Source organism: Vulpes vulpes, chromosome X, assembly GCF_048418805.1.
Source record: "Vulpes vulpes isolate BD-2025 chromosome X, VulVul3, whole genome shotgun sequence".
Classification (NCBI taxonomy): Eukaryota; Metazoa; Chordata; class Mammalia; order Carnivora; family Canidae; genus Vulpes; species Vulpes vulpes.
Window position 1 is genome coordinate 35706795 of NC_132796.1, and position 22436 is coordinate 35729230.

The 22436-nt window shown below is 40.2% G+C and overlaps 1 protein-coding gene across 2 annotated transcripts; it reads left to right on the forward strand.

Annotated features, from left to right (window-relative positions):
* The first annotated feature begins 479 nt into the window (after nucleotides 1–479).
* On the forward strand, nucleotides 480–17427 carry DDX3X (DEAD-box helicase 3 X-linked). Of its 2 annotated transcripts, none has more exons than XM_026012226.2 (17): nucleotides 480–1619; nucleotides 4459–4516; nucleotides 6642–6689; nucleotides 8390–8522; nucleotides 9474–9632; nucleotides 9717–9816; nucleotides 10187–10322; nucleotides 11386–11471; nucleotides 11782–11880; nucleotides 11988–12148; nucleotides 12760–12904; nucleotides 12986–13130; nucleotides 13334–13515; nucleotides 13604–13721; nucleotides 13971–14124; nucleotides 14438–14574; nucleotides 14780–17427. In XM_026012226.2, the coding sequence occupies exons 1-17, from the start codon at nucleotides 1575–1577 to the stop codon at nucleotides 14857–14859; spliced, it is 1986 nt and encodes a 661-aa protein (XP_025868011.1). In that variant the 5' UTR covers nucleotides 480–1574; the 3' UTR covers nucleotides 14860–17427. The 2 variants fall into 2 exon arrangements, with proteins under 2 accessions (XP_025868011.1, XP_025868010.1); XM_026012225.2 differs by having other exon boundaries at nucleotides 682–1619; nucleotides 14435–14574.
* The last annotated feature ends 5009 nt before the right edge of the window (nucleotides 17428–22436 follow it).

Below are 22436 nucleotides of genomic sequence, written 5' to 3' on the forward strand. Positions count from 1 at the left end.
ATATTATCTCCTATCTCGTTAGAATTTCAGTTTCAATTTTAAAAATCTGAAAGGGAGAGAAGCTACGTGGTAATTTATGCGATGAGCACTAGTTATTTGAATTCTGGCAGAAGACCCTTTGAGGGATGGTGGAAAACCCTGTATATTATTTAATTCTGTCAGTCTGAAGGTTAGAAGAGAGGGGGGAAAAGCGTTTTTAAGAACCACGTACGCGCGGCTGCTCGCTTAAAGCCGGGGATCTACTAGTCAACACATTTTCTTCTATTTAAGGGTCTGTGTCATTGAATCAAGAACTAGGGGTAGCCTGCTTCGGAGGGGGCCACAAGAAGGGGTTCCTCCGGCGGCAGAAACTCATTTCCTCCCATCCCTCATTCACTGCAGGGGCCTGAGGGCCACCCCCACCTCAAGCAGATAACGCCGTAACCCGCCTTTCGGCAGGCCATAACTGCGCCTAGCCACAAACACTGCCGACTCTGGGAGGGCCGTTTGCAAGCCTCATGAGCGCCCCGCGGGAGGAAAGGAGGGGCCTAATGTCGCCGTTGTTCCCACGGAGGGCCAGGGTCCCGGGAGGGTACGCCAGCACCGCCTCAGGTTCAGCGCCTGATTGCCTCATTGTTTCCTCACCGCGGATGAAACAGGAGGGGCTATTGCGTTCCTAGGCGGTGCCCCCGCTGCCTAGGCAACCGAGCAGTTAAAGCGTCGGGCCACCAGCCCTCGTCCCCAGATCCCCAGCACTCCCACCCCAGTCACTATTCCCCCCTCCTTCCTCCTCCTTTCCCCCCTCCTCCTTTTCCCCTTCTTCCCCCATTTTCCCCTCTTCCCTCTCCTGTCCCCTCCCCCCCCACCCCCCCCACCCCCCCGCATTTCAAGCACTCAATTGAGGCCAAGACTTCCAGCTCCACAAAATGGCCACCGCGATCAACACCTGCGGTCACGTGACCCGCCGTCCTCCCGGCTTCGGGCTTTCTTTTGCCTGACTCCGGTTTCGCGGAGGCTGCCCGAGGAAGAGCAAGGGCTGGTTAATTCTAAGAACTCTCCAGACGCCCCCAAGCCCGAGGACCCAGAGAAAAAAGAACGAGTGCGCAACCGAAAAGAACAACAACTGGGAACACAGGGAGAAAAACAGTAAAGAGGCCTAGGTTAAATTTAAGACCTCCTCGCAGGCGGAAAACGGGACACGAGTTATCGCGAGATCTCAAGAACTCAAAGACAGGCTAGGGTATTAGCGGAGAACAGGGGAACGGAAACTCAAGGGAACTAGGGCAGCATTTGGCGCGCTGAACTCCAAGGTAGGACGACAAGCCAGGGACGGGACTGAATTGGAAATCACGCGAGGCTTGGACTTAACCAGCGCGCAGTAGCTAGGCAGAAGTCACAGCGGCAGGGGGAGTGGGGTGTGAGAGGGCGGGCCTACGTCTTACGTGCTGACGTAGCAGCCTTTCGAGTGGGTATATTAGATCCGTGGTCGCGCCGTGCGCTCCAGAGCCGCAGTTCTCCCGTGAGAGGGCCTTCGCGGTGATTCTAACACACTCACTCAGCAGAGGAAGACTCCGAGTTCTCGGTACTCTTCAGGGATGAGTCATGTGGCGGTGGAAAATGCGCTCGGGCTGGACCAGCAGGTGAGCTGCAAGGAGCCTACCGGGATGGTGGTTGACCTAACTTGGCTTATGGCGCAGCGCTAACTGGCACTCTTAGTTCCCATTTCCTGAGTGCCTCATGCTGGCCAGTGTCAGTGTTTTGCAACTGTGGAGGGACGGGAAGGTGGCAGAAATACTGGTTATGGCTCTCGCTCGGGCCGGGGCTCCGGCCTGGCCCGCGGTATTGTCCCTGGGCCGAGCACAATGGCGGCTTTTGTGTGTGCGTGCGCAGGCGGGTGGAGGGGGAGGGGGTGCGCGCGCTCTCGCCGAGACGCGCACGCGCGAACCTCGACTGGTTAGTGACCCAGGGGTGGTGGCGGGGTGTGTGGCGTGGCGGTGCGCGAACGGGGACCTTTTTGGCCTCTTGGTCTTTCGACTCTCATTGCGCGCGCCGCCTGGATTCCTGTCCCAGAGACTCGGCGGCGTTGGTGTGTGTGTGCGCGCGCGCGAGCGCGCAGCGGCATTGGTGTGCGTGTGCGTGTGAGCTGGAGGGACGCGGCCCTGGAATGTAGGAGGGGGCGGCGCGGGGGGGTGGCCTTCGCTCGGGGTAATGGCGGTGGCCGCCTTTGTGTGGGGCTGGGTGGCTGGGCGGCGCTGCGGCCCACTAGCGGTAGAGAGCGGGTCCCGGGCTGGCTAGGGCCAGGAAAGGAAGATGGAATGGCATCTTGTTCCTCCCGGGCTTCCTTCCGTAGCCCTTTTCTCTCAGGCTCAGTTTCCGCAGGGGCCATGGCATGTTGGGTGCCGCGGCGGCCGAGGCCGCGTTTCCGGAGTGGAAAGTTTTGTGACGCAGAAGATTTCGGGGAGGAGTGGGGGGAAGGGGAGGGAGTAATGGGTCCCTGCGTGCGCGGTGGCGCTGGGCTCTAGATAGAGATTGAACGCGGCGGGGAGACTTCAGGGAGATTAGGGACTTGGAGCGGCTCCTTTTCCTTACTTGATCCAGATAGTCTGTGTGAAGATTTAGCGAGGGTCGCGCGTTGTTTTGGGCGGTACCTTGGGTTGTATGACCGTTCCCGGGTTTTAGTGACGTTTGATCCAGGAATCGGCCGGAGGAAAAATACCCGGAATGTAGCTTGGGGGAAATAAACAGTTTCGTTGTTGACTTGTTGCTGCCTGTGCAGTGAAATTGTGAAATAGGTCAGAACTCCGGGTCTGTCATCTTAACCGGAATCTCCTTTTCTAAAGCTTTGTGGGTAGATTAGAGGAGGACGTATGCTCTGAGCGAGAAGGGGCTATGGGCTTCGGTGGAAGGAGTCTGAATTCCTCTGCAACAGAGGCACCGTGCTTCGGATAAGCTTTTCGGTGGGATGTTTGGAGATTTTAAGTAAACTTTTGCTTAACCACGAACTCCGGAAAAATCCTGAAACGAAGTTTAGTGACACAAATTGATAGATTTTAATGTAGTGTGTAATACATTTGTAGAGATTTAACGACCTGTTTCTCTGGGAGCATTCCCCCCCCCCCCCCCATTAATGAATCAGTTACATCCTCCAAATTGCTGACACGTCATATGTTGAATGAAGCACATAGAATATCTTGTCAAGAGCACAGGCTATCCCCAATTTTAACATTTTCTATATAGGTGGTGCCGGTTTAAAAAGATTATAGGCAGGAATGAACCTTATTTGTGATATAATTAAAAAGTAGACTAGTTAGAAACAGGCAGCAAGCAAATTCATAACAAAATTGCAACAATTTAATCCTCAGTTTACAGTATCCTTTAAAGCGCTTTTGCCCAGTGTAAAATTAACAAAACTTGTACTGTAGCAAGTGCAAAAGGAATATTTGTTCCCGTTGGGCTTTATTTAAATAATCAGTCTCTTGTAACAGAAAGCAGGCAACATTGTTTGCTAATTCAAAGTATGGAAGCGAGGTGCCCAAAAGTCTTAACCATACTTAATTTCTTTTTAAGATTTAGCATCTGCTTCCAGTTTTCAGTGACTCCACTGATGATGCTTGCAATTTGACAGTATCAGTCTTGAGCTTTTAACAGAAGACTTAACATCACCTCTGTGACATCAATACTGTGTGATATGGTCTTTTGTGGCTTTCTTTAAAAAAAAAAAAAAAGTGTCTCTTTTGACACAGTTTTTCCCCCCTGGTATTGCTTGCAGTAGTTTCTGGTTAGTCGTAACAGAATGAGAACATAGCAGATCTTTTTGTAGAATATTTAGGTTTAGAGCTTCCAGTGAAGGAGAGTAGAAATGGAGATTAAAAGTAGTGAAATGTGTTCTCTTTAAAAACATTGAATATCATTTGTGCCATTTATGTCCGAAGTCTTCTGAACCTAATCTCAGTCTTGAAAATGAGAGAATAAATAGGTAATATCTACTTAGTTCTTAAGAGTGTTTCCATAATTAAAAATGCTTGTGCAATAATTAGGGGTAAAAGGACAAAGAAATGGTCAGTTAAAATTTGTCTTTTTAAAAGTGTGCTCCATAGGCTTAAAATATTCCAAGTAGAAAGTTGGCATTGGAAATGTCAAATATGATTGGAGTAAAAAATGAATTCCTTTGCCTATTTGACATTTTAAAATAATTTTAGTTTCTTGGAACTTTACTATGGAAAATGTTACAGGGAAAATTCATTTTTAGTCAAATGACTTAAATTTGGATCCAATTTTTACCAGGTAGTAGCATCCTAGTGTGCTGGTTTCTAGGGTATAAACAGTTACTGCTATTTTGTGTTTGCTTAGACAAGTTTCACATCAGCCCCATTAACTAGGGCAACTAGGGTTTATTCAATGTTAGAGGACAAGGACTAGTTTTCTCTTAGTGTAATATTTCAGCGCACGGGCTGCTAACCATTTAAAACTCTCTTCTAGTTTGCTGGCCTAGACCTGAACTCTTCAGATAATCAGAGTGGAGGAAGTACAGCAAGCAGTAAGTAAACCATTTTATGGATTTCTTGACTATTAGAGCTTTAATAACTTAGTGTTTCATTGGACTTACTAGAAGCATTGTGGCCTTTTGATAATAAAAGGGTCTCAGATTCTTGAGTACAAACAATCATTAAAAAGAACTTGATAGGGGCAGCCCAGGTGGCTCAGTGGTTTAGCGCCACCTTCAGCCCAGGGCGTGATCCTGGAGACCCAGGATCGAGTCCCATGTCGGGCTCCCTGCATGGAACCTGCTTCTTCCTCTGCCTGTGTCTGCTTCTCTCTCTGTGTCTCTCATGAATTTAAAAAAAAAAAAAAAAGAACTTGATACAACGCACAAATTATCTTTGGAAGAGTTTGATTATGTCCATTATGAATCTCTAGCCCAACTTAAAGAGGTTGTGGGAATGTGTTTATTCCTGTTACAGTGAATTTACCAGAATTAAATCCAGTAAAGGGGGAACATTCAACGTTCGTTAGCTACAGCTAACCCTTTCCTGTGACGAACATGAGACTTCATGATCGAACAAGGCTATACTGAATCTTGAGATGGTGGTTAGGATTTTAAATGCTGAATTGAATCATATTTTTGAAAAGTTAGGTATAAAAGTTTTATTTCATTTTATTTTTTCAGAGTTTTTTTTAAGATTTGTTATAGATTAGTATTAAGGTATAGGTGATTTTTTTGAATTTATTTTTTTTTAAGATTTTATTTATTCATGAGAGACAGGCAGAGGGAGAAGCAGGCTCCCTGTGGGGAACCTAATGAGGGACTCCATTCCAGGACCCTGGGATCATGACCTGGGCCAAAGGCAGCTGCTCAACCACTGAGCCACCCAGGTGCCCCAGTATAGGTGGTTTATTATTTGGCAGTAGACCTGCTTCAGATTCCTTTAGGTCATGTCTCTTTCTATAACTCTCCCACCCTGCCCCAAAGGAGGCGGGAAATGGATATAGGCTGTAGGATGTGGAAGCATTAATTATTATTATTTTTTCCAAGCACCGTTAGGTGGTAAAGGATGTGGCCTCATTTTTAGGCAAGAAGGGCCTCACTGGGGGCATAGAGTTACTTGGTATTTTTTTTTTTTTATATTTCACGTTATTTGCCATGTTAAAAGATCTTTTAAGAGTTGATCATCCTAATAGAGATCTTTAATATTTAATTCAACCCAACAGTTGGAAAAGAATGTATAAAATTGTGATTTATTAGTACTAAAGCAGGTTGGCTTTCTTCCTTTACTTGGTGGATATACATTATTTGCTTTTGCTTCTCATCCATTGTCTAGGCTGTTGTCTTGCCTGTGTGTACAGAACAACAGTTGACTATAGACTCCTCAAACCCCAAGTTAAAATTAAAACTCTCGGTTCCTTGAAATTCTTTCACCTTTGCAGTTTTTCCTTAATATGTATAGTCTTTTTTTGGGAACTTAACTGGATGGAAACAAAAAGCCTCTTAGTGTCTAATTGCATGATTTTTTACAATTGTTTTAGGTTGTTATGGTAATATTTATGTTGTAACAGTTTCTGTTTATGACTGTTCTCTGGAATAATTGGCCTTTATTTTTTTATTTTATTTTTTTAAAATAATAATTGGCCTTGGGATCCCTGGGTGGCGCAGCGGGTTAGCGCCTGCCTTTGGCCCAGGGCGCGATCCTGGAGACCCGGGATCGAATCCCACGTCGGGCTCCGGGTGCATGGAGCCTGCTTCTCCCTCTGCCTGTGTCTCTGCCTCTCTCTCTGTGTGACTATCATAAATAAATAAAAATTAAAAAAAAAAATAATTGGCCTTTAAAAAAAACTTGTGTTATATTAACCACTAGTGGCAAGTTTTATTTATTTATTTATTTATTTATTTATTTATTTATTTATTTATTTATGCAAGTTATATTGTGGATTTCAAGATAAGGATTTTTATTTACTAAAACTTTGTCCTCCCCTTCCCTTTTTAAAGTTCTTAAAAAGCAATAACCATTTAAAGTAAAAATAGATTCGTTTTCTTCCTCTCAGTCAGACTGGAAGGCTAGATCCTAAAAAAGTTTTTTCCAAGAGCATTTTTTAGTAGCCTGAATTTTGGTAAAAAGCTTTAACTTGAAGTTTTGGCATTTAATTTTGTATATTTTTTTTTCTAGAGGGGCGCTATATTCCTCCTCATTTAAGGAATAGAGAAGCTACTAAAGGTAAGTCAAGTAACTTGGTGGACCTAATTCTTGTGTTTAGAAGTTGAAGCCTAGGGAAAAATGAGGCACTTTGGGAAAACTCCTCTAAAGTCATGCAGTGGAAAATTTTCTGTTTGCTATGTCAGATTTCTTTGTGGCCAAGGGCATGGTTTTGTACAATTTTACTGGTGTTGTACTTTGTGATTTGTGTTTATAATTATTTACATCTTGATTTCAATTTGAAAAAGGTGAGTAGGCATCCTACTATGTAAACCAAATTGCATGGTGATAACCCAGTTATTTGTGTTTTGCAAAACTGTTGAAAGATGGGTTATTGCAGAATAGTTAACAGATTATAAACAGATCATAACACTGGGCATGCTCCCAGGAAGTTGGGAGTGACTCTCTGGTTTCATCTCCTTGGGCTTAACTGCTTCATTTGAAAAGTTTTGTCTGAAACGTATCACAACACCTGGTCTTTAATGGTTATGTTTGTAATGTAGTGATAACTAGATAATTCGTTATGGGATGATTGTTGGGTGCTGTATATTCATAGAATAGGTGATCTGAGGCTTGGAGGAAAAATGTAGTTTTAGAAAACTAAAGGTTAAGGGAAGATGCTAAGACAGAGTTGGAAGGGTGAAGAAATCCCAGAAACTTAGGGTTTGCTGTCATTCCTTCATGTGCATGTTCAATCTTTATAGTAGCTTCCCTGTCCTTGGTGAAAAATGGCTATAAAATCTGTATTATAATTTCTTAACTATAGTATCATTGTTCCTAGTTACTGCATATTTTGTCTTAGATTCTCTCATTCTTAAAGTGTTCTAGCTAAAATTGGCTCCATACCTATTTAGTGCTTTTCCCTCTTGATTGCAGTGAGAGATCAAAGGGAAGAGGCAGTTTCAGAGGTTTTAGAACTGGAAGAAGGCTAGACATGTAATTCAGTTTTCTTATTGCTAGCTAAGGCCGTGGATCACCTGACTGGCTAATGGTAGAGGCATTAGGCTGAAGGAAAGTAACTTATAAACAATCTCTATTTAATGAAGTGCTATCGAAATTTGTTTAAATCCTCTACTACTAGTCTTTAAATCTTCTACCTGTTGGGCTAATTCACACATTTTTCATTCTCTGTTGAATGTTTATAGTTGTACCCTAGGAATCTGCCCACACCAATAGTGTAAAGGGATGAGCACTTCCCTTTTTTTCTAGATATTCCTGATTCTTGTCTGAGAGTATATTTCATGTGAACAGAGCATTGTTCTACTTTTTTACTTTTGAAGCTGGAAAATACTGTATCAAATCAAGTAATCTGACACATTTAGGAACGCAAATAAACATCACCTCTAAGAAACATTGAAGCAGTGGTAACTGTTTCCTAGTGTAAACTCATAAAATGAATGGTAATTGTGGTGGACTTAAAACATTTTTTTATAGGCAAGGCTATTGTCCTTTTTAGAGGTGGTATTTTATTCATTTATAACACTTGTAGACTGTCAAATTGCTCCATTTAATGCACAGTATTTTCTAGTGGAGAATTAAAAATCTGAACAATTTTGTGTGCCATTGTGAACCAGCTCTAAATCTTGGTTGTCTTCTAGTACCATGATAGGAATATTTCCATTATCTTTCCAGTTCACAGAGATAAGATAGTAGTAGAGCACTTTAAATTCAGAGACTTCTGATTAATAAAAAAATGGGTTTGCTTTTTTTTTTTATTGAAGGATTCTACGATAAAGACAGCTCAGGGTGGAGTTCTAGTAAAGATAAGGATGCTTACAGCAGTTTTGGATCTCGTAGTGATTCAAGAGGGAAGTCTAGTTTCTTTAGTGATCGTGGCAGTGGATCAAGGGGAAGGTAAGTGATTTTTATTGATCTTTGTGTCTTGTGTATGCAATTCAGGAATTGGTCTTTAATTTGATGAGTACTCATTCTTTTACTCTGACCATTAAAGCATGATTTTTTTTTCCCTTAATAGACCACCTATTTGGATGTTAAGCATTATGTCTATATAATCCTATTTTCCTAGTTATAAGAGGTCTTTCTTAACTAAATTGAACTTGTTACGTAGAACTTAGATGAGAATAAGAATGCCCCAGGTGTAATGAAATCCGTTACTTTTATATTTCTTTAGTTTTATTTATATTTAAAGGAGTAAGTTTATCTAGTGAATGGCCTATGGTTGAGATTTTTTGTGGTTATTCTATATGACAATTTTAAACACCTTATATTTTTGATTACACAAGTGGTGAACTGACCTCATGCGCCTAATAGCTGTGGTTAGTCCTGTGTGTCCTGATTTTTCGCAAACAGGCCTAAAACTAAAAACATCTTTAATTCAGGTAAGGATTATTTTCTACCTTTTATCCAAAGTCTGTCACACAGGTAAATTGATTGTCCTTTTAAACAACATTCTAGTATAACTGGACAATTATTTAGTGTGCTGTTTTCTTCTCTTTCCTACCACTAAAATATTTTTGGATGAGAAGTCTAAATAAAGGTGTAAGTTATGTGCTGATAGCAGATATTTGAGACTTGGTTCTTAATTCCAGCATGTATGAGGCCTGTGTAGGCTGTATAATTTTACAGAAATCAAGAATACTTAATTTTGAAAGTAAAGCTAGGTAAATGACACATATGATCTGATTAATTAAAGGGCCTTATTTTCAAGAGTAAGCAAAATTGACATCCTTGAAGTTAGCCATAATGAACAATTCAACTTCTCTTTTGGTACAGTTGTAGTTATAGATACAGGAATCTGATAGTGGTTAAGTGATATGATACTGATGAGTTCGTTATGCTATTCAGGTTTGATGATCGTGGCCGGAGTGACTATGACGGCATTGGCAGCCGTGGTGATAGAAGTGGCTTTGGCAAATTTGAACGTGGTGGAAATAGTCGTTGGTGTGACAAATCAGACGAAGATGACTGGTCAAAACCGCTCCCACCAAGTGAACGCTTGGAACAGTAAGTTTTTGAAATGTATATCAATTGTGAGTAAAGCCTCATTAGCTAATATAACAAGTAAACTTACTAATCTTTTGATTTTAGGGAACTCTTTTCGGGAGGAAACACTGGGATTAACTTTGAGAAATATGACGACATTCCAGTTGAGGCAACAGGCAACAATTGTCCTCCACATATTGAAAGTGTAAGTATTTGTGCTTGAGTTGTTAAGACACAGAGGGGTGTGTATAAACTTTTCCACAGCACATCAAAATGAGGTGGGCTTCCTAAAAGCAAATGCAGAGTGTGCCTGCTTTATTTTTTTAGTTAATTAAAAAGATGCCTCATTGGTTATGGAAAGGGGAAGATTGAGTTCAGTGTTAACATTGCTAATAATTGGAAATAGAAATATAGGAAGAACCCCGACTTCTCCAATGTGTATTGAGCCTGGGGAGGTTGATTTTTCTCAAAATAGGTCTTTTCATTGTTAGGAGTTTTTCCCCCATATTATTCGTGTATAGTAAAAATGGCTCCAGATAGCATTTCTACCTATTTAATTCTGAATTTCTTGACAGTTCAGCGATGTTGAGATGGGAGAAATTATTATGGGAAACATTGAGCTTACTCGTTATACTCGCCCAACTCCAGTGCAAAAGCATGCTATTCCTATTATCAAAGAGAAAAGAGACTTGATGGCTTGTGCCCAAACGGGTAAGTTTACTTGATAGAGTAAAAAATTGTCAAGAATACTGTAATTAGGTTTGCTCTTGTAAAACTAGTACCAAGAAAACACATGGGGTATCTAAGTTTCCTAGGGAAACATGAGTCCCAGATGTAGCCTAACTGGTATTCTTTAATATGGGCATGCAGTACTTGGCTTGGTATTTCTTGTCTTAGACTTTTGGATTTTATGTTACCTCTAGTATTCTCATTGGGATGTCTTGGGGAGCCTATAGAAAGTCCTCAGCCTGGAATTACTGCAATAAGGATAGATTATTGTCTGTGCATTGGTGGGAAATGAGAACTATTATTGCATCTGGAATAAGGATAAGAGTATAGAATAGTCTGTGATCCATAGGAATGTGGCCAAGGGAAAAAGATGCCTTTGTGGGAAAGGAGCACCTCCCATCTTTTGGGAATGGATGTAGTTAGAGCCTCTAAATTGAGTACAAGTTTTGCTATATTGGTGAGTTTGACCAATATGAGAGTGGCAAATCTCCCATCCCCATTAAAAAAGTATAATAATTTGGTATTTTTCCTACCCTATGGAAGTGAGAATGTCATCGTTTGTACACTATCAGTACCTCTACAAAGAAGTGTTAGAAATTGACCTCACTTTTGAGGCAAAATTGCTGTTTTCTTACACATACAAATGCAAAGAAGTGAGTTAGGTATCCTTCTATAAGGGAAGAAAGTAAACAATTTTGGTTTTATGGGTCATGTGGTCTCTAACGCCAGTTTACTCATTTCTCCTGTTGGAGTGTGAAAGCACCTATGGACTGTAACTTGGGCATGGTGGAATTCCAACAAAGCTTTATTTACAAAGATAAATATGCTGGGTCTTAGTTTCTTGACTTCTGTTACATTTGACCTACAGATGGGTCAAAGAAGTCACTTCTTGGTATTTTTAACTTTGGTGTTAATTTTTAGAAAATTTATTTGGGTACAAAGTAAAATATTAGCAATAGGGCAGTTACTCATCTACCAATACTTATTAAAAAATAATGAGCAGGTTTTTCTGTGGTTGAATTAGATTATGCTTTCTCTTAAATAGGGTCTGGAAAAACTGCAGCGTTTCTCTTGCCCATCCTAAGTCAGATTTATTCAGATGGTCCAGGCGAGGCTTTGAGAGCCATGAAGGTAAATATTGTTAAATGGGACGTTATTTTTAAAGTAAGCTTTATGCCCAACTTGGGGCTTGAACTCACCACCCCAATTCTCTACCGACTGAGCCAGGCAGGTGCCACTATAAATAGGACATTATAGAACTTTGGAGGTAGCTGCTGAGAGTTCTTTATAAGGAACTTTGTACTTACTCCAAGTTATTTAATGAGAATGAATTTTCAAGTGTAATCAGTGAATTACAGAAGGGAATTATGTTGTACTAGTTTTTGTTTTTTTTTTTTGATAAAGAATGTTACAAATATAACTTCCTTAAATTACTTCTTAGGAAAATGGAAGGTATGGGCGTCGCAAGCAATACCCTATCTCCTTGGTATTAGCACCAACTAGAGAATTGGCAGTACAGATCTATGAGGAAGCCAGGAAAGTAAGTATGCATTTCAGGGATTATTAGCTTTCTCATTGATTATAATGAAATGTTTTATGACCATGTGAGAGTTGGCCTTGAAATTGATAAAATTTCTTTTCTTTCAGTTTTCATACCGATCTAGAGTTCGACCTTGCGTGGTTTATGGTGGTGCTGATATAGGTCAGCAGATTCGAGACTTAGAACGTGGATGCCACTTGTTAGTAGCTACTCCAGGACGACTAGTGGATATGATGGAAAGAGGAAAGATTGGATTAGATTTCTGCAAGTATGTTAATTTTTAAATGCATAAAATGTAATTTTTTAAATTACTGGCCTTTAGTGTGTTTTTTAAAATATAGGATTGCTTAAATTATGGATTCTTTTTAAAAAAGATTTATGTATTTATTTGAGAAAGAGAACAGCATGAGCAGTGGGGAGGAGGAAGAGGGAGAAGCAGACTCCCTGCCTAGCAGGGAGACCTGGACAGGGCTCTATCCTAGGACTCTGGGACCATGACCTGTGTCTGCCTTCAGACACTGAGCCACCCAGGCACCCCTGGTCATTAGTTTTGTAGTTAATCAGCATTGTTGACATTTTAAGATTTGAAAAGTGGTTTTATCTTAGTTCTCTTTTATAAAAAGTTTGCTAATTGTAATTTTAATGTTGGAAAATCAACAAGCTTTTAGTAGAGGCTGAGAATGACCAGATTGGGACAGAGTGAAAAGTAGTAAGTGCTAGTTTTGCTGTGTGCTTGTGAATGATGGCCGAAATCCTGGGCTTGGGTCTTGTGTACATGGGTCCAGTCATGCAGTATGAGGGATATAACTATCAAAATGAATATATTAATTTTAATAACAGTTACACTAAAACTTTTTTCTTAAATTCTAAACTTGACAGATACTTGGTGTTAGATGAAGCTGATCGGATGTTGGATATGGGTTTTGAACCTCAGATACGTAGAATAGTTGAACAAGATACTATGCCTCCAAAGGGTGTCCGCCACACTATGATGTTTAGTGCTACATTCCCTAAGGAAATACAGGTATTGTTTGATGCTGCAACTTTTATTTTCTTAGGAATTTGTTGATTTCGGTGGATAATAAACATTTTTTTTCCCTTTCAGATGCTGGCTCGTGATTTCTTGGATGAATATATCTTTTTAGCTGTAGGAAGAGTTGGCTCTACCTCTGAGAACATAACACAGAAAGTAGTTTGGGTGGAAGAGTCTGACAAACGGTCATTTTTGCTTGACCTTCTAAATGCAACAGGTAAATGACAATGTTAGCATCATTCTAGTGGCTTAGGTAGTAATGAGAATCCACTTGGATCCCCTTTACTGCTTTTCCTCCGCATTCAGAATATTCTGTTAAAAGCCTGGCTTTTTATTTACTTCTATTTTTGCTTGTTTACTAAATGTAAAAAGAACTAAGTCCCTATTAGTGACAAAAACTTGGTAATTTTTCACAATCAGGCAAGGATTCACTGACATTAGTGTTTGTGGAGACCAAAAAAGGTGCAGATTCTCTGGAGGATTTCTTGTACCATGAAGGATATGCTTGTACCAGTATTCATGGAGATCGATCTCAGAGAGACAGAGAAGAGGCCCTTCACCAGTTCCGCTCAGGAAAAAGCCCAATTTTAGTGGCTACAGCAGTATGTATAAAGACCTTCTCACTTTTGAGTTCAGCATGTTCAACTTCTGGCTTTAAGTGTGCCATGTATAACAAAAGTTATTTTCCAGGTAGCAGCAAGAGGACTGGACATTTCAAATGTGAAACATGTTATCAACTTTGACTTGCCAAGTGATATTGAAGAATATGTACATCGCATTGGCCGTACAGGACGTGTAGGAAACCTTGGTAAGTGTTTGGTTACTTTTGATGGTCTGGTGGTGGTTTTTCAGTGGAATGCACGCAGACAAGAACTTTCCAGGATCTTAAATCTTAAGAACTCCTCTGTTTCTGAGGGATGTGGTTAAAGTCTATCTCAGTGATACAAGTGATTTGTAATCTCTTTTGGTATTCTACTTAATATTCTGTGTAGGAAAGTAAGAATACTATGCTTTTGCGGAAGACCTTAACTTAAGTACTTTTTTGGAACTGGTTTAGGCCTTGCCACCTCATTCTTTAACGAGAGGAATATAAATATTACCAAGGATTTGTTGGATCTTCTTGTTGAAGCTAAACAAGAAGTGCCATCTTGGTTAGAAAACATGGCTTATGAACACCACTACAAGGGTAGCAGTCGTGGACGATCTAAGAGGTAAGGCAGCATACAGGTGGTATATAAAGAGCTGTGTCCACAGTTCATTTTTCCAGTATTTAGTTGTGTGGGCTTTGTATTTCTTGGTTGGTTGCCTTTATCCTTTGCATAAGAGGCATCGGAAGGGGTTGACACAGTTAATGCCAGCTGTTCATGGCTACAGCCTTTAAGATCACTATTAGGGAACATAGGGCTGGATAGGGAGTCATTTGAATTGCAAAATTGGAACTTGAACCCTGGGAAATTTAACAAGAATTGGGTTATTTGGAACTCCTTCCCCCGTGAACCACCAGCACATTTGTCGTTGCAGTAGTAGGTTTAGTGGAGGATTTGGTGCCCGAGACTATCGACAAAGCAGTGGTGCCAGCAGTTCCAGCTTCAGCAGTAGCCGTGCAGGCAGCAGCCGCAGCGGTGGAGGCGGCCACGGCAGCAGCAGAGGGTTTGGTGGAGGTAATGTGAATTTCTAACCTATCTTTGGGGAAGGGCTTCTTCCTCCTAGTCGTGTTTTTCAAAGTGTAATTAAAAACATTGGGGAAGTTCGGCCCTACAGATTGCTTTTCGTAATTTGACATCAAAGTATTTAAAGAAGGGAAAGATTATGTTGAACAGTGGATGACTTAATTAATTTCTCTCTCTTTTTTAAATCTCTCATTAGGTGGCTATGGAGGCTTTTACAACAGTGATGGATATGGAGGAAATTATAACTCCCAGGGGGTTGACTGGTGGGGTAACTGAACCTGCTTTGCAGTAGGTCACCCTGCCAAACAAGCTAATATGGAAACCACATGTAACTTAGCCAGACTATACCTTGTGTAGCTTCAAGAACTCGCAGTACATTACCAGCTGTGATTCTCCACTGAAATTTTTTTTTTAAGGGAGCTCAAGGTCACATGAAGAGATGAAAGGAACAATCAGCAGCCCTGTTCAGAAAGGTGGTTCGAAGACTTCATTGCTGTAGTTTGGATTAACTCCCCTCCCGCCAACCCCCATCCCAAACTGCATTTATAATTTTGTGACTGAGGATCATTTGTTTGTTAATGTACTGTGCCTTTAACTTTAGACAACTTTTTATTTTGATGTCCTGTTGGCTCAGTAATGCTCAAGATATCAATTGTTTTGACAAAATAAATTTACTGAACTTGGGCTAAAATCAAACCTTGGCACACAGGTGTGATACAACTTAACAGGAATCATCGATTCATCCATAAATATTATAAGGAAAAAAACTTATGCGGTAGCCTGCATTAGGGCTTTTTGATACTTGCAGATTGGGGGAAAACAAACAACAAACGTCTTGAAGCATATTAATGGAATTAGTTTCTAATGTGGCAAACTGTATTAAGTTAAAGTTCTGATTTGCTCACTCTATCCTGGATAGGTATTTAGAACCTGATAGTCTTTAAACAAGCCATTCCAGTCATGATGAGGTGATGTATGAATACATGCATACATTCAAAGCACTGTTTTCAAAGTTAATGCAAGTAAATACAGCAATTCCTCTTTCAATGTTTAGGCAGATCATTAACTATGAGCTAGCCAAATGTGGGCATATTATTACAGGGAAAGTTTAAAGGTCTGATAACTTGAAATAGGTTTTTAGGAGAATTCATCTACTTAGACTTTTTAAATGCCTGCCATAAATGAAATTGAAATGGTAGAATGGCTGACCACAGCAATGACCAGCCCTCCTTGGGGCCCTGGGTGATTTTTGGTCTAATAACGCATGCTAGTGTTGATGTTTTTTGGTCAAGAGGGTATGAACAGGAAGAATTAATGCAGCAGGCTTTATTTTAAATGCCGATTCACATTACTCTGTTCAAGCTGCGTTGAGATGTTAAACTGGCTTACTATAGACTTTGTAAAAATGGCTCCAGAAGAGTAACAAACTGAAATCTTTGAGATCACACAGGTTGGAAATATGTACATAACTGCACAAGGTGTCAATTCTGCTCTACAGTGCAGTTTTAGTCAGTTTTAGTTGCATAGGTTTCCATTGTATTTATAGTCTGTTTATGCTAAATCTGGCCAAAGATGAGCATTGTCCACCACTAAAATGCCTCTGCCACTTTGAATTCTGTGCTAATTTTGTGGCCAGAATGCGGTGATCAAAACGCTCAATCTTTTTACAGTGGCATAGGAAGATGGCAAAAATTTCCTAAAGTGCAATAGATTTTCAAGTGTATTGTGCCTTGTTCTAAAACTTTTATTAAGTAGGTGCACTTGACAGTATTGAGGTCATTTGTTATGGTGCTATTTCAATTAGTCTAGGTTTAGGCCCTTGTACATTTTGCCCATAACTTTTTACAAAGTACTTCTTTTATTGCACATTCAGAGAATTTTATATATATGTCTTGTGTGCGTGTCCTTAAACTTCCAATCTTATTTTGTCTCTTGGAGATTGTTGAACGCAGCTTGTCTAGGAAGGGGATGGGACTAGATTCTAAAATTTATTTGGGACCACGGGAATAATAGTTGGGAAGAAAACTATTTGCACACGACAGATTTCTAGATACTTTTTGCTGCTAGTTTTATGTAATATTTATTGAACATTTTGACAAATATTTATTTTTGTAAGCCTAAAAGTGATTCTTTGAAAGTTTAAAGAAACTTGACCAAAAGACAGTACAAAAACACTGGCACTTGAATGTTGAATGTCACCGTATGCGTGAAATTATATATTTCGGGGTAGTGTGAGCTTTTAATGTTAAGTCATATTAAACTCTTAAGTCAAATTAAGCAGACCCGGCATTGGCAGTGTAGCCATAACTTTCTGATGTTAGTAAAAACAAAATTGGCGACTTGAAATTAAATCATGCCAAGGTTTTGATACACTTGTCTTAAGATATTAATGATACACTTCAAAAACACTGATAAGAAGTGTCCAGATTCTCAGATGTTTGTTGCGTGAGTTTTGTTTAGTTGTGTGTATTTTTTTTTTTTCAGTGAATGTCTGGCACATTGCAATCCTCAAACATGTGGTTATCTTTGTTGTATTGGCATATTCAGTGACTTGTACATTCAGCGGCAGCATTTAAGCAAGTTTTATCAGTAAGCAATATTTTCAGTTAAATAAACGTTTCAAAAAATTACATAAGAATGGATTTAAACTTGCTGAATGTAAAGATTGAACTTCAAGTCACTGTAGCTTTAGTAATTGCTTATTGTATTAGTTTAGATGCTAGCACTGCATGTGCTGTGCATATTCTGATTTTATTAAAATAAAGAGTTGAACTGCACAGTCTCCTTTGTTGTTGTCAATTGTGGTTTATTATAGGTGAAAATAAAGTTGTGCTCTTGCCTGAAGAATTGTAAGGTGTAATTTTTTTTGGTTTGCCGTCCAGTGCTAATTTGGAGATGTCTCTTGGAGACAGAATTACTCTGATACTCTAAGTATTTGTAATAAAAGATGAAGTTGGCCAAAAGGGTTGGAATAGATGGGAATCTAAGATTCTTAGTGGTATACAGCATGTATTGCAAATTGTTTTGTACTTTGAGCAGTTTGATATGGGTGGGATTCTTTGTTCTTTGAAGCACTTGATATGAAGGTCAGCTTGAACAGTGGAAGTTGGGTAAAAATCTAATGTACTAGTAATCCAAGTGCAGATGAACACGTAGGGATCAAGAATGTATTTGGGGTCTGGGCAGGGGAGCTCCTAGCTGGCTCAGTCGGTAGAGTATATGCAGTTAAGTCTCTCAGGGGTGTGAGTTCAAGCCCCACACTGGGTGTGGAGCCTACTTCTAAGTGTATTTGGTTGGGTCAGGGTGATAGACCTGGCATGGGCACCCTTTCTCCCTTTATTTGCTGGCCTCCATTACCCCACATTGCGGCCAGACCCTAGTACTGATTAACAGTAAATGGTCTGAATCAGAACTGGATAAGACCTAAGAAGTTAGGTTGGACCATATGAAAGGACTTGTTTTGGGGGTCAAACATGTTCAGGGGTTGGCAATTGGATATGACTAAACCTAAGGAAAGTACTTAATTCAGCTTTTGTTTGAGTTCTTGCAGTATTATGGAGAACAATTTTTTATTTTTTGGCATTATACTTGCTGCTGGGTAGTTAGCCATTTTTGGAGTTAGTAGTGATCTCAAACAGCAATCCTAAATTTTGGGGGCAGAATTTTGAAGATGATCAGCCACATTGGTTTTGGAGATGGGAAAGAGGAAGGATCCTGGGTTTCATCAGAAGTGTGGAAAGAGGTTATGTTAGGATGGCTGGGTTGACAAGATAGTGGCAGGTGATAAGTAGTGAAATTGGATTCTAAGGATTTAAGGTCCTTTATATTAAGAGTGTACACAAGCTATCTGGGGGGCACTAAATCATTGAGATTATTTCTAGTCTAGCAGGGTTAAGATAACAGGTTTATTTGCATACTGTTAATTTTTGTAGTTTATTTTAATTTTTGTAGTTGAAGTGATAATGTTTATATATTTAAATGCTATTGTCCCCCTACCCCCCATCAATGTTAACTGGGTTTGTTCTTAAACCATGTCTTGGCTGAATTTCAACACCAGATCTTTTCTAAAACAACTTACAGGGACCATGTTTGAAAATGTTCAGTGTCTTTGTTTATTTATATAAATGTTTTTCTATCATGGGTGGCTGGTTCCCTTGCCCCTATGCTCCTAAGTGACCTGGCTGAACAGTCACCGACTTGATTTCTTTGAAGCTCAGTAACTAAGCCATCTGGGTGTTGACACTGGTCTTACCTGCCTTCCAACTGGAGTGCAGAGCTTCCATTCACTGCATTTTAGGAACCTCTTTTTTTCTCTTCTGTTCTCATTGAACACGATTCCAGATATGTTTAAGCTGCTTTGCTTCAGATCCTGTCCTCATTTCAGTTGATGTGCTTTTCAGCATTTTCAGTCTGTTTCTAATGTGGTTTTCCTCTGTAGTGACTTCTCCATTTCTTTCATTTTCTTTGTTGATTTTCTTCCCCCTGAGTTTTTCCTACCTATATCTGACTGGGATGTCTTCAGGATAATTCTGAAATGTGATTGTTTTGACACAGGGCACTGTTAGTGTGGAAGAATATTTCATGACCTGGAAACACGTTTATTATGAGAGAAAACATAATAAAACAGATGAACACATTTGCTTTATGAGGAGAAGAGGTCTCAAAACACGTTAAACGTAGAATTACCATATGACTCAGCGATTTTATTCCTAGGAGAATTCTACCCAGGAGAAATGAAAACAAGCCTACAGCTTAGGTTTGCATGCGAATGTTCATAGCATTCAAAATAACCAAACAGTGGAAACCACCAATCAGCTGCCAATCAGCTGGTGGATAGACAAAATCTGTATGCATGGAATGGAATGCTGTTTGGCCATAAAAAGGAAGTACTGATGCTATCTCTATCCTTTGGGGACGTGACCATATCCCTAATTTCCTTTCCCTTCTTCAAAGGATCATTAGGAGGGCCTTTTAGCACTGTGACACATGACTGTACTCTGACTTAAGGTTTTCTGTGGATGTCTGTATGGTTTCAGTCCTGATTTTATTGTGTTAGCAGATCTAGTCATGGTTTATAATTTGAGGGTTCCTGTTTTCTTTGTTACAGTGAAGATGACATTTGACCTTTTTTTTTTTTTTAGAGTAGGCTCCACACCCAACATGGGGCTTGAGCTCAGGACCCTGAGATCAAGTGTGGTGCCCAGACGTTTTAGTTTTTAAGAACTAAGTGGAGTAAAAACGCCTCTCCCATCTTTGGAAGAAAGAGGAAATCCTCATTCTTCCTTTTCCACTCTTCATTCTACTCTATACTCACCTAGATTTTCAACAGCCCATCTCATTTACCTGACATCAGTTGGGTCGTTGTAGGCAGGATGGTGTTTGAACCTCCACTCCTGACCCAGTCACCTGATAGAATCCTAGTGGGTTTTCTAGGAGACATTTGGATAGCCAAGGTTGATTTAGGACTCATTCAAAAACTGGGAGTCTGCTTGGTGTTGGGGAATGTAGCAATGATTTCAAATGTAGTCCTTGTCCTCTTGGGACCCTGGTTTTTCTTTTGCAGTTCCCCAACTTGATGTTGCAACAAAAGAATCTGGGAAATGATTCTATGGAAACTCTAATAGAATCCATCCCTGGGGTTCACTCAGGAATTTCTTTTGCTTTTAATTTCCCCAGGCAACTCTGATGAAGCAAACTTAAGGTATGGAGTCTGCTGTTCTCTACCCTTTATCATCTGTTCTAAAACTTCAATTACCATAATCATGTTTCAGGTACTTCATGGCACAGGCATCTCTATATTCCAAATTACAATAGATATTGCAACCAAATGAATAGTGCTCTATTAAGTTGGTCCTATCGTGTGGCACCAGTCTACCTTTGCAGCTTTTAACTTTTTCCCCATATCCTATACCGTAGCCAAATATGATGCTATTGCCCAGACACATCCTGCCCTCTGGCTTTGCTATAGTTTTTTTTTTTTTTTTTTTTTTTTTTTTTTTTTTTTTTTTAAGATTTTATTGATTTATTCGTGAGAGACACACACACACACAGGCAGGCTCCATGCAGGGAGCCCGACATGGGACTTGATCCCAGGTCTCCAGGATCACACCCTGGGCTGAAGGCAGCGCTAAACCATTGAGCCACCCGGGCTGCCCTGCCGTAGTTCTTATTCACCCAGTTCCTTCTAACTAGAATTAGAGCTGAATTAATGTTTAATCTTATATATTGTACTCAGAATATTAAGCCACCATTTACAGTATTAGCGATGTAAAGAAAATAATTGCTCTAATGGGTTAAGGAAGGAGTAGGCTTCAACTGGAGTGTGCAAAATGAGCTCAATTCTTTGGGGGAATATATAGAAAACTAGAGGGAAATTGCAAAAATAGTGACAGTTCTGGTAAAGCAGAAAAGATTTTCTGCAGCTTCATACTTTTCCTGTACTGAACAGGTTTTATACAATTTTTTTTAAAGATTATTTATTTGACAGAGTGAGCAAGCAAGCAGGGGCAGAGGTAGGCAAAGGGAAAAGCAGGCTCCCCCACAGCGCAGGGAGCCCAATGTGGGGCTCGATCCCAGGACCCTGGGATCATGACCTGAGCCAAAGGCAGACGCTTAAGCAATTGAGCCACCCAGGCACCCCACAATGGTATTTTCTAATAAAACTTTTATTAGTCTGAAATGAGGTCATGTGTACCTTTCTTGCAGTTTCCCCTGTTGGTAACATCTGACATAACTAGTACATCAAAACCAGAACATTGACATTGGTACAATCTACAGACCTCCCTTAGATTTCACCAGTTTTATGTGTATCTTGTGTGTGTTTAGCTCTATGCAGTTTTATCACGTTGATTTGTATAACCACATCCTCAGAACTCTTCCATCACCAAGATCTCCCTAGTGCTACCTCTTTATAGGCACACCTGCCCCCCCCCCTTTCTGCTTCTCTACCCTGTCACCCCTGGCAACCGCTTATCTGTTTTCCATTTCTAAAATGTCATTTCAGAATTGTTAACATAAATGGAATTGTGCAGTATGTGACCTTTTGAGATTGGCTTTTTATCATTCAGCATAATGTCCTTGAGAGCCCTCCAAGTTGTTGCAAATAGTTTGTTTCTTTATTGCTGAGTGGTATGGATGTTCCATAGTTTGTTTATTCAGCTGTTGAAGGATATTTGGCTTGTGCCAGTTTTTGACTATTGCTAGTCAAGGTTGCTATGAACATTCGTGGACAGATCTTTGGACACAAATTTTCATTTTTCTGGCAGAAATGCAATTGTTAGATCATATGGTAAGTGTATGTTTAGTTTATGCTAAACCATTTTCCAGAGTGGCTGTATCACTCTGGTTGCATTCCCACCAACAATACACCAGAGATGCAGTTTCTCTGCATCTTCACCAACATTTGGCATTGGCGTATTTTATTTTGGCTATTCTAATTGGTGTGAGGTGGTATCTCCCTGTGGTTTTAATTTGCATTTCCCTAATGGTTAGTGATGTTGAACATCTTTTCATGTGCTTGTTTGCCATCCTTATTTCTCTTTGGTAAAATATATGTATCTTTTGCCCATTTAAAAAATTGTTTTTCAATGCTGAGGTTTAAAAAAAATTAGTGAAATATAGTTGACATACAATGTTACATTAGTTCAGGGATTTGACAATTCTGTACATTACACAGTGCTCACCATGATACATGTAGCTACCATCTGTCACCATACAAAGTTATTGCAACATTATTGACTGTGTTCCCTATGCTGTACTTTTCATCCCTATGATTTATTTTATAGCTGTAAATTTGTACCTCTTAATCTCCTTCATCTATTGCCCTCATCTCCCCAATTCCCTCCCCTCTGGCA

Bases quoted from the DNA above. Each gene is read 5' to 3' on its own strand.
- DDX3X (XM_026012225.2), top strand. From the start codon at position 1,575: ATGAGTCATGTGGCGGTGGAAAATGCGCTCGGGCTGGACCAGCAG. The intron at 14,125-14,434 runs GTAAGGCAGCAT...TTGTCGTTGCAG, and splicing joins AGTCGTGGACGATCTAAGAG to TAGTAGGTTTAGTGGAGGAT. The intron at 14,575-14,779 runs GTAATGTGAATT...ATCTCTCATTAG, and splicing joins CAGCAGAGGGTTTGGTGGAG to GTGGCTATGGAGGCTTTTAC.